The sequence below is a fragment of the Balaenoptera musculus genome, chromosome 14, assembly GCF_009873245.2.
Source record: "Balaenoptera musculus isolate JJ_BM4_2016_0621 chromosome 14, mBalMus1.pri.v3, whole genome shotgun sequence".
Taxonomy (NCBI): domain Eukaryota; kingdom Metazoa; phylum Chordata; class Mammalia; order Artiodactyla; family Balaenopteridae; genus Balaenoptera; species Balaenoptera musculus.
The window spans coordinates 65,705,560-65,719,896 of NC_045798.1; the positions used below are offsets into that span (position 1 = coordinate 65,705,560).

General features: G+C 36.3%; 1 protein-coding gene across 2 annotated transcripts in view; it reads right to left on the bottom strand.

Annotated features, from left to right (window-relative positions):
- The window catches only part of DYM (dymeclin), a 403,514-nt gene that overhangs the window by 372,350 nt on the left and 16,827 nt on the right, over window positions 1-14,337 (bottom strand). For both annotated transcript variants that reach the window (XM_036822924.1, XM_036822925.1), the window contains exon 2: window positions 7,824-8,015. In XM_036822924.1, the coding sequence (XP_036678819.1) occupies window positions 7,824-7,963 (140 nt within the window). In that variant the 5' untranslated portion in view covers window positions 7,964-8,015. The remainder of the gene's footprint in view (window positions 1-7,823; window positions 8,016-14,337) is intronic.

Genomic DNA, 14,337 nt, shown 5'->3' on the forward strand with positions numbered 1-14,337 from the left:
ACATAGGGGTGCGTGTATCTCTTCTAACTAGTGTTTTCACTTTCTTTGGAAAAATACCCAGAAGGGAAATAGGTAGTTCTATGTCTACTTTTTGAGGAACCTCCATACTGTTTTCCATAGTGACCGTACCAACATACATTCCTGCCGACGGGGCACAAGTGTTTCCTCTTCTCCACATCCTCACCAACACGTATTTGTCTTTTTGATGACAGCCATTCTGACAGATGTGAGGGGGTATCTCATTGTGGTTTTAATTTGCATTGTGCTTTTAATTTGCATTTCCCTGATGATTAGTGGTATTGAATATCCTTTCATGTGTCTGATGGCTAGCTGTATGTCTTCTTTGGAAAAATGTGTATTCAGGTTCTCTATCCATTTTTAAATCCAGTTATTTGTTTTTTTGATGTTGAGTTGTATGAGTTCTTTGTTCATTTTGGATATTAAACCCTTATCTGATATATCATTTGCAAATATCTTCTCCCATTCAGTAGACAGACTGCCTTTTCATTTTCTCAATAGTTTCCATTGCTATGCAAAAGCTTTTTAGTTTGATGTAGTCCCATTTGCTTATTTGTGCTTTTGTTTCCCCTGCCTGAGGAGACATCTCCAAAAAATATTGCTAAGAGCAATGTCAAAGAGCATATACTACCCATGTTATCTTCTAGGAGTTTTATGGTTTCAGGCCTTACATTAAATCTTTAATCCATTTTGAGTTTATTTTTGTATGTGGTGTTAAAGAATGTTCTAATTTTATTCTTTTACATGGAGCTGTCCAGTTTTCCCAGTACCACTTACTGAAGAGACTGTCTTTTCTCCATTGTATATTCTTGCCTCCTTTGTTGTAGACTAATTGATCATAAGTGTGTGGGTTTATTTCTAGGCTCTCAATTCTGTTCCATTGATCTGTGTCTGTTTTTGTGCCAGTACCATGCTATTTTGATTACTGAAGCTTTGTAGTATAGTTTGAAATCAGGGAGTGTGTTATCTCCAGCTTTGTTCTTCTTTCTCAAGATTTTTTTGGCTATTCAGGGTCTTGTGTGTTTCCATACAAATTTTAGAATTATTTGCTCTAGTTACGTGAAAAACACCATTGGTATTTTGATAAGGATTGCACTAAATCTGTAGATTGCCTTTGGGAGTATGGTCATTTTAACAATATTAATTCTTCCAATCCATAGCAGGATATACCTTTCCATTTGTTTGTGTTGTCTTCCATTTCTTTCATCAATGTCTTACAGTTTTCTGAGTATAGGTCTTTTACCTCCTTGTTTAGATTTATCCCCAAGTATTTTTTTTGATGCAATTGTAAATAGGATTATTTTCTTAATTTCTATTTGATAGGTCATTGTTAGTTCAAACACAACAGATTTCTGTATATTAGTTTTGTAACCTGCAGCTTTACTGAACTCATTTACTAGTTCTAATAGTTTTTTGGTTGTATCTTTAGAATTTTCTATACATAGTATCAATGTCATCTGCAAACAGTGACAGTTCTACTTCTTCCTTTCCAGTTTGGATTCCTTTTATTTCTTTTTCTTGTATGACTTCTCTGGCTAGGACTTCCAATACTCTGTTGAATAAAAGTGGCAAGAGTGGGCATCCTTTTCTTGTTCCTGATCTTATAGCAAATGCTTTCAAGTTTTCACCATTGAGTATGATGTTAGATGTGGGCTTGTCATATATTAAGCTGAGTTATGTTCCCTCTATACCTATGCTTTGTTGAGAGTTTTTATCATAAATGGATGTTGAATTTTGTCAATTTTTCTGCATCTACTGAGATGATCATATGATTTAGTCTTCAATATGTTAATGTGGTGTATCATATTGATTTGCAGATACTGAACCATCATCCTTGCATCCCTGGGATGAATTCCAATTGATCATGGTGTATGATCCTTTTAATGTACTGTTGAATTCAGTTTGCTAATATTTTGTTGAGAATTTTTGCATCAGTGATATTGGCCTGTAATTTTCTTTTTCTTGTAGTCTTTTCTGGTTTTGGTATCTGGGTGACACTGGTCTCACAGAATGAGTTCAGCAGCATTTCTCTGCAATTTTTTGGAATAGCTTGAGAAGGATAGGTGTTAAATCTTTTTTAAATGTTTGGTAGAATTCACCTGTGAAGCCATCTGGTCCTGGACTTTTCTTTGTTGGCAGTTTTTGGATTACTGATTCAATTTCATTACTGGTAACTGGTCTGCTCGTATTTTCTATTTACTCCTAATTCAGTCTTGGAAGACTGTACATCCTAGGAATTAATCCATTTCTTCTAGGTTGTCCATTATACTAGCATATAATTGTTCATAGTAATCTCTTATGATCCTTTGTATTTCTGTGCTGTCAGTTGTAACTGCCCTTTCATTTCGAATTTATATGGGCCCTCTCTTTTTCTTGATGAGTCTGGTTAAAGGTTTATCCATTTTGTTTATCTTTTCAAAGAATCAGCTCTTAGTTTCACTGATCTTTTCTATTGTTTTTCTAGCCTCTACTTCATTTACTTCTGATCTGGTCTTTGTTATTTCTTTCCTTCTACTAACCTTGGGTTTTGCTTCTTTTTATAGTTCCTTTAGACATAAGGTTAGATTGTTTGAGATTTTTCTTGTTTCCTGGGGTAGGCTTGTATCTCTATAAACTTCCTTCTTAGAACTGCTTTTGCTACACCCCATAGATTTTGGATCATTGTGTTTCTGTTTTCATTTGTCTCCAGGTTTTTTTTTTCCTCTTTGAAATCTTCAGTGGCCCAACAGTTGTTTAGTAGCATACTGTTTATCCTCCACACGTTTGGGGTTTTCTGCAGTTGTTTTTTTTCTTGTAACTGATCTCTAGTCTCATATTGCCATGGTTAGAAAAGATGCTTGATATGATTTCAATCTTCTTAAATTTACTGAGACCTGTTTTGTGCCCTAGCATGTGATCTATCCTAGAGAATGGCCCATGTGCACTTGAAGGTGTATTCTCATGCTTTCGGATGGAATATATATAATAAACATGTATCATCTGGTCTAATATGTCATTTGGACCAGAGTTTCCTTACTGATTTTCTGTCTGGATGATCTGTCCATTGATTTAAGTAGGGTGTTAAAGTCCCCCACTATTGCTGTGTTCCTGTCAATTTTTCCCTTTATGTTTGTTAATTGCTTTATGTATTTAGGCGTTCCTATATTGGGCACATATATATTTATTTACAATTGTATATTCTCTGGTTGTATTGATTCTTTGATCATTATGTAACGTCCTTGTCTCTTGTTACAGTCTGTTTTAAAAGTCTATTTTGTCTGATATAAGTACTGCTACCCCTGCTTTCTTTTTGTTTCCATTTGCATGGGATAACTTTTCCATCCTCTCACTTTCAGTCTGTGTCTTTAGATCTGAAGTGAGTCTCCTGTAGGCAGCATATAGATGGGTCTTGCTTTTGTATCCCTTCAGCCACTCTATGTCTTTTGATTGGATCATTTAGTCTATTTACATTTAAAGTAATTATTGATAGGTATGTACTTATTGCTATTTTGTTAATCATTTTCTGGTTGTTTTTGTTCCTTTCTTCCACCTTTAGTGTTATGTTTGGATTCCTTTCTCTTTTTTCGTGTGCATCTATTATAGATTTTTGGTTTGTGGCTACCACGAGGTTTATATATAACTATACATATAAACTATATATATATATATATATATATATATATAGTTTAGTGTTTTGACATCACATTTAACACCTTTTTGTTTCATGTATCCCTTAACTCCTTATTGTGGATATAGATGATTTTACTACCTTTGTCTTCAGCACAGTTTTGTTTTTTGGTTTTGCTGCTATATTTAGTATGAAATCAGTCATATAAGTAATTTTTAAACATTTTATTAAGACAAATAAACAGTATATTACTTAAACTTTACTCTTGAATTAATATTTATTTATCTATCTATTTATTTATTTATGGCTGCGTTGGGTCTTCATTGCTGCACACAGGCTTTCTCTAATTGCAGTCAGTGGGGGCTTCTCTTGTTGCGGAGCACGGGCTCTAGGCATGCAGGATTCAGTAGTTGCGGCTCGCGGGCTCTAGAGCGCAGGCTCAGTAGCTGTAGTACACAGGCTTAGTTACTCCACGGCATGTGGGATCTTCCCAGACGAGGGCTTGAACCTGTGTCCCCTGCATTGGCAGGTAGATTCTTAACCACTGTGCCACCAGGGAAGTCCCTACTCTTGAATTAATCTTGATTTTATTTCAGACCTTTGCTTCACAAGGAATTTTAATAAGGTGAAAAGTTAAAAACTATTGAAGAATCTAAAGATTTTTCAACCGTGCCTGGAAACTATAACAAAATCTGGTTATTCTAGTGCCAAAAAACAGTTTATAGTAAGGAAGGATTAGATTAGTCCTGAAGGACTTAGTGCTTCTAAAAAAACTGGCAGCCATCAATTTTTGGCTGCACTTGAAGACAGCACATATGGGATCCAAGGAATTCCAGGAGTGAGCAATCTCAGAAATGTCTGGATTCAGAGTCTTCCCTAAAGATATTCCTCTTAGTCTTGACTAATTCATAAACTAGGTAATTCCATCCCTGACTGTCAATGAGGTGGTGGCACCTTCCACCTCAAGGCCTGCTCAATGTCAAGGTTCACACATCAAATACCAGACTGAGGAGCTGGGGCGGGCCTCAAACAAAGTGACAAAAGTACCAAAAGCATATGTACCACCACAAACAAAGCTTCTCTGGATATTCTGAATAGCCACCCATCCCCCCACAAGGTGCAGTTTACTCATTTTACAGCTTTTTACACTTTCTAAGATTCCTTTATACTTTTCTCTATAAGCTAGGATGAATTAAGAAAAAGAAATGACATCAAAAAGAATAAACACATGAGAACAGCAAAGGATCTTTGAGAAAAAGCAGTAATTAGCAAAACAAACTATAAAGTCATAATAATTCAAACTGCAAGGCACCAGCACAAGTATGGAAAACTTAGAAAGTAAGAAATAGACAAAAATGGCTAACAACTTATTCCCATCATTATTTCTTGAGAAGTTCATCCTTTCTCCAATGCTCTGAATTGCCAGCTTTGCATAAATCAAGTACACACACACACACACACACACACACACACACACACACAATCTTCCTTCCCTTCTTCAGAGTACTTTAGCTATTATTAGTTTTGTTCTTTCCCATTCAAATTTTAGAATGAGCTTATCAAGATCTCCTCACCCACCCCCCCAAAAAAGCTGTTGGAATTTTAATTGGAATTGCTTTCAATCTACAGGTCAATTTGGAAAGAACTGACACTTTTACAATTCTTAATCCTTGAACATGGTATACATCACCATTTAGTTAAGTCTTCTTTAATGTCTTTTGGAAGAGCATATATAGATTGTACTACAGTTTACATAAGTGAAAAGAAAATTTATTTTGGATAATAAATAATTTTCTCTTTATATGCCCTTTTTTCTCTAAGTCTTATTACTACATGAGCAGTGATACTCAATGACAATTCCTTAAAGGTAAACGAAATGGTTTCAAAACTTGATGATGCTACAGCTCATCTCCAGTTTGACCTCTCCCACCAATCCACAACCACCTTTAATTTTCCAAGGATCTCAGAAGCAGTAGCATGTATCCACTTCCCATAATATACAACTAACCCACATTATCACAAAAACTGCAAACTAAGCCAACCTTGTAAGGTCCAATCCAACTATACCCGAAAGTCAGAAATTAAAATGTATTGCCAAAATATATAAACAATTCACAAAAAGGAAATACCAATAATCCTTAATCCTTAAACATATAAAAATAAACATAACCTTGATTGTTAAAGGACCACAACACACATACATACACATATATTTTATTTACATATATCAATATTTATATATTTTTTAAATTCATACTCAAAAGAGAGAGATAGCCCTTCCAACCCTGGGGTCAGGGGAAAGCGGAAATACAGACTTATTTGTCACTATTACACTATTTTCGTTACTGAAAATCAGTAGAGGAAAAAAATTAAGTGTTTACCCTTATTAATAATGTAGTAAAAACTGTTTTATATATCCTAATTCATGAAAGCACTCTTTCACAGGAGAATTCCAGTTAATAAATGTACAAGAAATGACCAAATTAGAAATACTACCATTTTGGAGTCTCTTATGAAACAGGTGATTCAGACCAAAATCATCAATGGATGCTAAAACACACTCAAACCTCTGATCAGTCTTAGCATGATAAATGATATAAACCCACACATTTTCTGTAACCTAATGAAATACAATATAAGGTACCTAGCATCACTTATGAAATACTCTTACCAAAAATGTTTAACGCAAATTTTATCAAGCCTTTAAATCTGATGTCCAATTTATAGAAAATACAGTAAATAAAAAAACAAAATATGAGAAGCAATCAGGTAGGTCTCGAAGGTGGAACATTCTACAGAAAAACTGACCCAGTTTGTTAAAAGAAAAAAAAAAAGTAACAGCATAGGGAAAAAAATAGTGGCAGGAGTTGGGGAGTACATACCTCTATTCGAGATTAAAGACATTTAAGAAATGTAACTACCTTATTGCAGTGTATTGCAATGCAATGTATACACCTTATTTATTTCCCAATTGTAACAAATGAACTACAAAACAACTAGGGAAATTTGAAAATGGACTGGGTAAGAGGAATTATTGTTAACTTTGTAAGGTGTGATAATGGTATTACAGTTATAAAAGAAAATGTCCATATTTTAATTTACTTTAAAAAACCCTAAAAAACAGATGAAATAAATATGGAAATAATCCAAATGGCTATTAACTGATGAATGGATAAACAAAAGATGGTATATTCATACAAAGGAATCTCACTCAGAAATAAAAAGGAGTGAAATATTGATACATGCTATAACATAGCATACTCAAAGATTCCAGGGACTAGGACACAGGTATCTTTAGGGGGCCATTATTCAGTCTATCATAATAAAGCTGTTAAAAACAAATAAATAAAAATGTTTAAAATCTACATACTGAGTAATGGGAATTCAATATTCTAGTCACTCTACATAATTATATGTCTGTCAGTTTTTATAATAAAGAGTTAAAAATGAGATATTGGTTTTCACCTACCAAATTGACAAAGGCCAAAGAGTCTAAAAATGCATTAAATTGACAAAGGGGTGGGGAAGCAGACCTTCTCATACATTGCTGGTAGGAGTATAAATTGGTACAACTTCCATGGAGCAGTTTGGCAAATTACAAATGCACATATACTTTGACCCAGCAATTCTACTTGGAGGAATTTATACTGGAGATTTATTTGTATGCTTGAGAAATTATGTATGCAGCATTATCTGTTATAACAAGAAATTGGAAACAATCTAAATGTCCACCAATAAAAAAACAATTTCATATAATCTATGCACACTCTGCAGTCATTTAAAAGAATAAGGCAGTTGCATATATGCATATACATATGTTTTACTTAACTGTGGGGAAAAAAAGCAAGGGACAGCAAGCAAAAACGAAAAAGCAAGGTATGTGTAGTATGCTACCATTTGTGGTTAAACAGTTTTATAAAACTACATGAAATAATATGGTTTTACTATCCCTGGAAGCATTCAAAAGAAACTGCTACCAGGAATTATCTCTGGGCAAGGGAGGTGGCTGAGTGGGGGAAAGGAAAGAGAAAAACTTATTTCCTCCTTTTCATACCTTTTGGATTTTCTACTGGTACCTGTACAACAAATGGAGGGACAGACTGATCATTAAAATAAAAAAAATTTTTTTTAAATCAGCATACCACACAAGCTTATGTGGTCCTTGATACAAATTTTCAATCTCCAAGTAACCTCTTACCTGCTAGTTGGTGCAGGGAAAGAAAATGACAGTAGCTGATTCCAGAACGGGTCATTCTCAGAGACAGATTCTGTGCCTGATAACTTTTTTAAGTACTCATTTTTAGGAAGATCACCAATTCTGCTGCTATTCGATCCCATCTTTTAATCTGGTAGATAACTTGTCCTTAAACCTTCATTTCCACAAGACAACCTATAAAGAATGAAAAGAAATTTCAAACGTGTTCAAAATAATCATCATACTTTTCTTACTCCTGACCTAAATGTAAGAAACTCTAAACTTAGTAAAAGAAATCATACCTCTCTTTGTTTTTAAATATATTAGACATCAGATACAAAGTTACAAGGCAAAAAATGAGGCTAAAATCTGTCTTAGCCAACATACCACAAAATCCCAATCTATACTTGTAGATCTTAGAATGGGCATACCTTTGCCCAAGAAAATATCTCAAAGCAAATTCATAACAATGATAACTTATTAACAAATAGTCTAAAACAATGGTACTAAAGAAATAGAGACTGGATGGCTTGAATGTGCTAAGGGTAGAAAACTGTGCTACCTATACTTAAGGAGAGAATGAGGACTGAAGTGAGTTACCGGCTTAAAGTGAAAGGGCTCCCAATTCCAAAGGAGTCACACTTAGTGCCTCTCTCATCCTGCTATAATGCACATATACTTTTTGCTGGCATTCTTAGTCTCCTAAACCATGAGCTGTTGTGTTTTGCTGGGGTTTTTTTTTTTAAATAAGAACTATCTTATTCATCTTTCTAGATGTCTACATTAGCATATAACAGGCATTCTCTAAACAGCATTACGTTGAAGGAATGAGTGTAAATAAATTATTACTGTCTTCAGTATTTGTTGTGCTTGGTCACGAAGGGGAAAACTAACAGATCAGTTACAAAATGAATCACAGTCTTCATCAAATTGCACTTAACATAGTTCAAGATCATGTTTTATCTCAACTTGTTCAGAAAAAGTCTCTCACTGACAATAAAATAATGAATAATAAATTAAACTAAATTAAAATTACCATCACAGGGACTTCCCTGGTAGCACAGTGGTTAAGAATCCACCTGCCAATGCAGGGGACACGGGTTCGAGCCCTGGTCTGGGAAGATCCCACATGCCGCATAGCAACTAAGCCCGTGCGCCACAACTACTGAACCTGTACTCTAGAGCCTGCGAGCCACAACTACTGAAGCCCATGCGCCTAGAGCCTGTGCTCCTCAACAAGAGAAGCCACTGCAATGAGAAGACTGCACACCACAACGAAGAGTAGCCCCCGCTCACCACAACTAGAGAAAGCCCGTGCGCAGCAACGAAGACCCAACACAGCCAAAAATTAATTAATTAATTTTTTTTAAAAAATTACCATCACAATGAAAGGAAACTACATGGGTTCAGTGGCTAAAGGAAGCTCAGGTTACAAGAGAATTTACATTAGTAGTGACTTACTTTCTCACCTACGTCCCTCCTCATTCCACAAAGACATCGAAGCCAAGATCAGAATTTGGAAGCAAGTCTTCCACATTCCCTTTGGAACTCTGGGACTGGCTTGAGCTGCTTATCTGAAGACATGAGGCTTCCCCAATGCACATGGACAGCTGGGCCTTCAGAATATGAGTGAGAAATACTGATCGGGCTTCTTATCACCTGCCCCTGAACTCAAGGCCACACACTACTTTCCTCCTCCTTAATCATGGGGACAGGGACCCCAACACTAGCTGACTCCAACTCAGGCTTCATATCAAGCCAACTGTCAATCATAACTCTAGATTTCAGTTTAATGTCTCAAGTAATTATTGAGCCCAATTAGAAAATGCTATAAAGAAATATTCTGAAATATATAAAGTCCTTACTTGTCATACCCTATCCCAAAGCTACTTTATACCTTTTAAGCTATTAAAATTAAAAATTTTAATATCTTAGCGATGAGATATAATACACTAGTGAAAATGAATTAACTAGAGCTACAATTACCAACATGGACACATCTCAAAAACAAATTATTTTTTAAAGAAAGTGATAGAGGGACTTCTCTGGTGGTCCAGTGGTTAAGAATCCGCCTTCCAATGGAGGGGACGAGGGTTCGATCCCTGGTCAGGGAACTAGGATACCACATGCTGCGGGGGAACTAGGATACCACATGCTGCGGGGCAACTAAGCCCGTGTGCCACGACTACCGAGCTCACACACCTCAACTAGAGCCTGCGTGCCGCAAATTACAGAGCCCACGTGCCCTGGAGCCTGCACACCACAACGAGAGAAGAGAAAAACCCACACACCACAACTGGAGAGAACCCTGTGCGCCACAACGAGAGAAGCCCGTGCGCCACAACAAAGAGCCCACGCACCACAATGAAAGATCCCGCGTGCCTCAACGAAGATCCCGCATGCCGCAACTAAGACCTGACACAGCCAAAGATAAATAAAAATAAATAATAAATAAATCTTTTTTTAAAAAAGTAAAGAGGTGGTAAAAGATATACCATGCTAACACTAATCAAAAGAAAGCAGGAATAGTTTTATTAATTTTAGACACAGCCAACTTCAGAGCAAGGAAACTTATCAGGGATAAAGGCCATTATGTAATGATAAAGGAGTCAGTTCTCCAAGAAGACATAACAGTACTTACTGTGTATCCACCTAACAACAGACCATCAAAATATGAGGCAAAAACCAATAGAACTGCAAGGAGAAAACAATGAATCCACTATGATAGCTGGAGACTTGCACGCTCCACTATCAGAAATGGTCAGATCTGATAGGCAGAAAATCAGTAAGGATATAGCTGATGTCAACACCACCATCAATCAACTGGATATAACTGACATCTTTAGCTGCTTCATCCAACAACAGCAGAACATACATTCTTCTCAAGCTCACATCAAAATTCACCAAGATAGACCACATTCTGGGCCATGAAACACATCTTAAATTTAAAGAAGAGAAATTATAAAATGCTTTGAGTGCCCAAAACCAATAAGCTGGGGATAGAGAAGCAAATCAGAGGACCCCATGGGGAATGATTCCGACAAATGCAGAATACAGGTGATGAGCAAGTTCATTTGTGGGACTGGAAAAGTTCTGAATCCTCATTGTGGTGGTGGTTACCTGAATCTATACAGGTGATAAAATTTCACAGAACTATATGCACAAAAGAAAAAAAAATGAGTCCATGTAAAAAGTGGAGAAATCCTAGTATAGTCTGCAGTCTATTCTGTGTTGTCAATATCAGTTTCCTGGTTTTGATAATGTACTATAGTTATATTAACCTTAGGGAAAGCTGGGTGAAAGGTACATGGAATGTCTCCACACTATTTTTGCAACTTTTTATGAGTCTACAATTATTTTAAAATAAAGTTTTTTAAAATAAAAACAAAATCAAACCCAAAAATCGAATCTATATGTCCAAGAAAGGTGCCAACAAATCAGACTAACAGTTATTTTCTATCACAACCACTAAGTTTATTTTTACATATTAAATTACTTCATCACCTATATTAACACATGGTGAGATGATTAGGATCTCACATTTATTTTACTTGGTGTCCTGGAATGCTCTTTCACTTAGTTTCCCCAAATAAACTCTTTCTTTCAAATCTTATTTGAAACTGAACTTTTTCAATAAAAGCAAAAGAAGTCATGGTCCTCTGGGGATTCCACACTAACTTCATAACTTGGGAGTATACAACAGATTTTGCCCTCTACCACCTACTTAAAGGAACTATTTCCTTTTTATCAAACCTTCCAAATTATTTTATTTGTCTAATAATCCCTGCAATTCTTGAATATGCCTCAAATAAATTTTTTAAGAACAAACAAAAAATACAGCCACAACTTGTTTATAAGTCCTCTGTTTATCGGGGGGACCCATGCTAATTAGCAGTTAGCATTGTGGACCTAACAACAGTTTACTGGATAAACACCTAAGTGTGTGGATCAAAATGGTTAGTTAAGAGTGCTGGTTTACTGGCAATAAGCACTTTAATTATGGTTTCCCTTGGCTCTGCCATGGACTCAATTTCCTTTCTCTTTGCTTCATTAAAATTAACAGAATAAAAATGACACCAGATAAAAAGAAATGAGAATCAGAGCAAACTGTTCTCAATTAAACAAACCAGTATTTTACTTTTCTTGTGGTGCCTTAAAAGCAATCAATGAAAAATTTACTTTGGGAGTTTAATAAGGTCCATAAATGCTGAATTTTCAAAAGAACAGAATTCCATCCCACCTCTCCTAAATAAGGCAACAATGAGACTATCATCATAGAGTCTATTAATGAAAATTTAAGTCAGACTTGATTTATTTATACTTTATTTTTTTAATCAGTAATGCACCTGGTACAAAATACAAAGGGTTCAAAGGGTATAGAGTAAAAAGTCTCTCTCCCATCCCTTCTCCTAACCATCTGGTTTCTCAACTCAGAGAAAATATTACTGGTTGCTTGGATATCATTCCACAGATTTTCTATGTATACACAAACACATATTTTCTCCTTTTTACACAAACCATAACACCCTATATATGCCTCTTTACTTTGCTTTTCCCAGTTAATATATATTAGAAGTCATTACATATATGTATATAAAGCACTTCATTTATTTTTACAACTCTAACATTCCAGTTTTTAATTCCATAAATCCCGTATCGATGGACATTTAAGTAGCTTATGATCTTTCGCTATTACAAATCGCTCTCCAATAAGTATCTGGTACATATTTCACACGTGTATCAGTATATAGGTACAATAAATCCAGGGAAACAAAATTGCTGAGTCAAAGATTATGTGCATTTCTAACTTTGGTAGATACTGCTGAAGAGTAGCAAAATATGCCACCTCAAAATCTGCCACTTTGCCACTTATTTTGAGCTGTTGGCACTTGAAAAATAGCAAATGCAGGGTGAGGTCTTCTCTGAACTCTCCTTATCTGCCTAAAAACAGATTCTCCAAAAGAAACTCCATTATCATAAATCATAAATTGAGCAGTTTCATCAACCAGGGAAGACTGACAAGAGCACCTAGAAGTTGACACAACACTGAGACTAACTTTGTCACAAACTATCATACCTCTCATCTATTCTTCTAAGGCCCATTCATCTTTCCTAAAAATCATTTGTTCTCCCTTAAGAGGCCTACGTTCCCCTTCCCCTTTCCCTATTAAGATGGTATTAAACTGAATTCTAAGCCACTCATTTTTCCCTAGGTATCTCCCATGTATACGTGAGGTACACATGTGAATAAACTTCTGTTTTTCTCCTGTTGATCTTTTATCACAGTTAAGAGCTCAGAAGGGTAAACGGAAAATTATTTTTCCTCCCCTACACTGCCTAGCTGCCTTCTTTAGAGGCTGCCAACTTCCACTCCCTTCAGCAATGCCCGTTTCTCCACACCACAGCCACCACTGTTTAATCAAACTTTTTGATCTTTGCCAACTGACACATGAAAATAGTTTACAATATGGTTTTAGTTTGCATTTCATTTCTCTTGCTGTGAATGAGGTCATCACCTCTTCATATCCTTTGCCTATTTTCTATTGATTTATAGGAAATAAATTTTATTTTCAAAACTACTAGGATAGACCACAAAGTACTAAAATAACTGCTCAATCCAGGACCAATATGAAACCTTTCTAAAACAATATGAATAAAGTCTGTCAGCTATAAGAAGACACTGAACAGAATATTAACAAGGAAAACCAAGACAGCCAACTGAGCACAAAATGCAATGCATCCTTCCCCTCTTTTCCTCACCTAACCCTAAAATAATGCAAAAAATTTTGTCAATTATTACACAGCCATGCTCAAAAATTCACAGGAAACCAGAAGCTGTGAGAAATCCCCATAAAATGTAAAACAGCTGGAGATGGACTGAAAAGGAAAGTGACATCCAGGGCAGGCTCAGGAGTCTTCAATCAAGGGTACCAAGGGTGGAACAGCAACCCCAGTCCAGAGGCAGTTGGCCAGAAAAGGGCCAGAGCTCAGGGGCAACAGACCTGGCTAGGACACCCTGCCCAGTCACCCCTGCCCTCACTCCATTAGGCAGCAACAACAGGGTACTATCTGCTGAGAACAGAGAGTGAAAACAGCACCCAAGGCAGCTGCAATGCCAAGGAGGAACAAGTTCAGCCAAGCAAAGACAACTAGCCACTGAGGTACTCTTGCCAGAAAGTTCCATCTGCTCCCCACCCTCGCAGAAAGCAAAGTAGAAAACTGAGGCCCAATGGCACCTCTTCTGCATCTGATTCATGCCAAGGATTTCAAACACACACACACACACACACACACACACCACTTGCATTCAATGTATTTGGAACTCCCAAGACCCTTACCACTGAAAACCACAATAAAATGGAACTTGAAAAACCCACTATCCAATCACCCCACCTCCTAACAGTCCTAATGCTCTTCCCTCTCACTGTGCATCAGAAGACTTCCTGGCTTTCAGCTCTTCCTTCTCTCAATGTTTCAATAACTGAGCCTCTCTCCTGGTTTCACCAGTGCCTTCCAC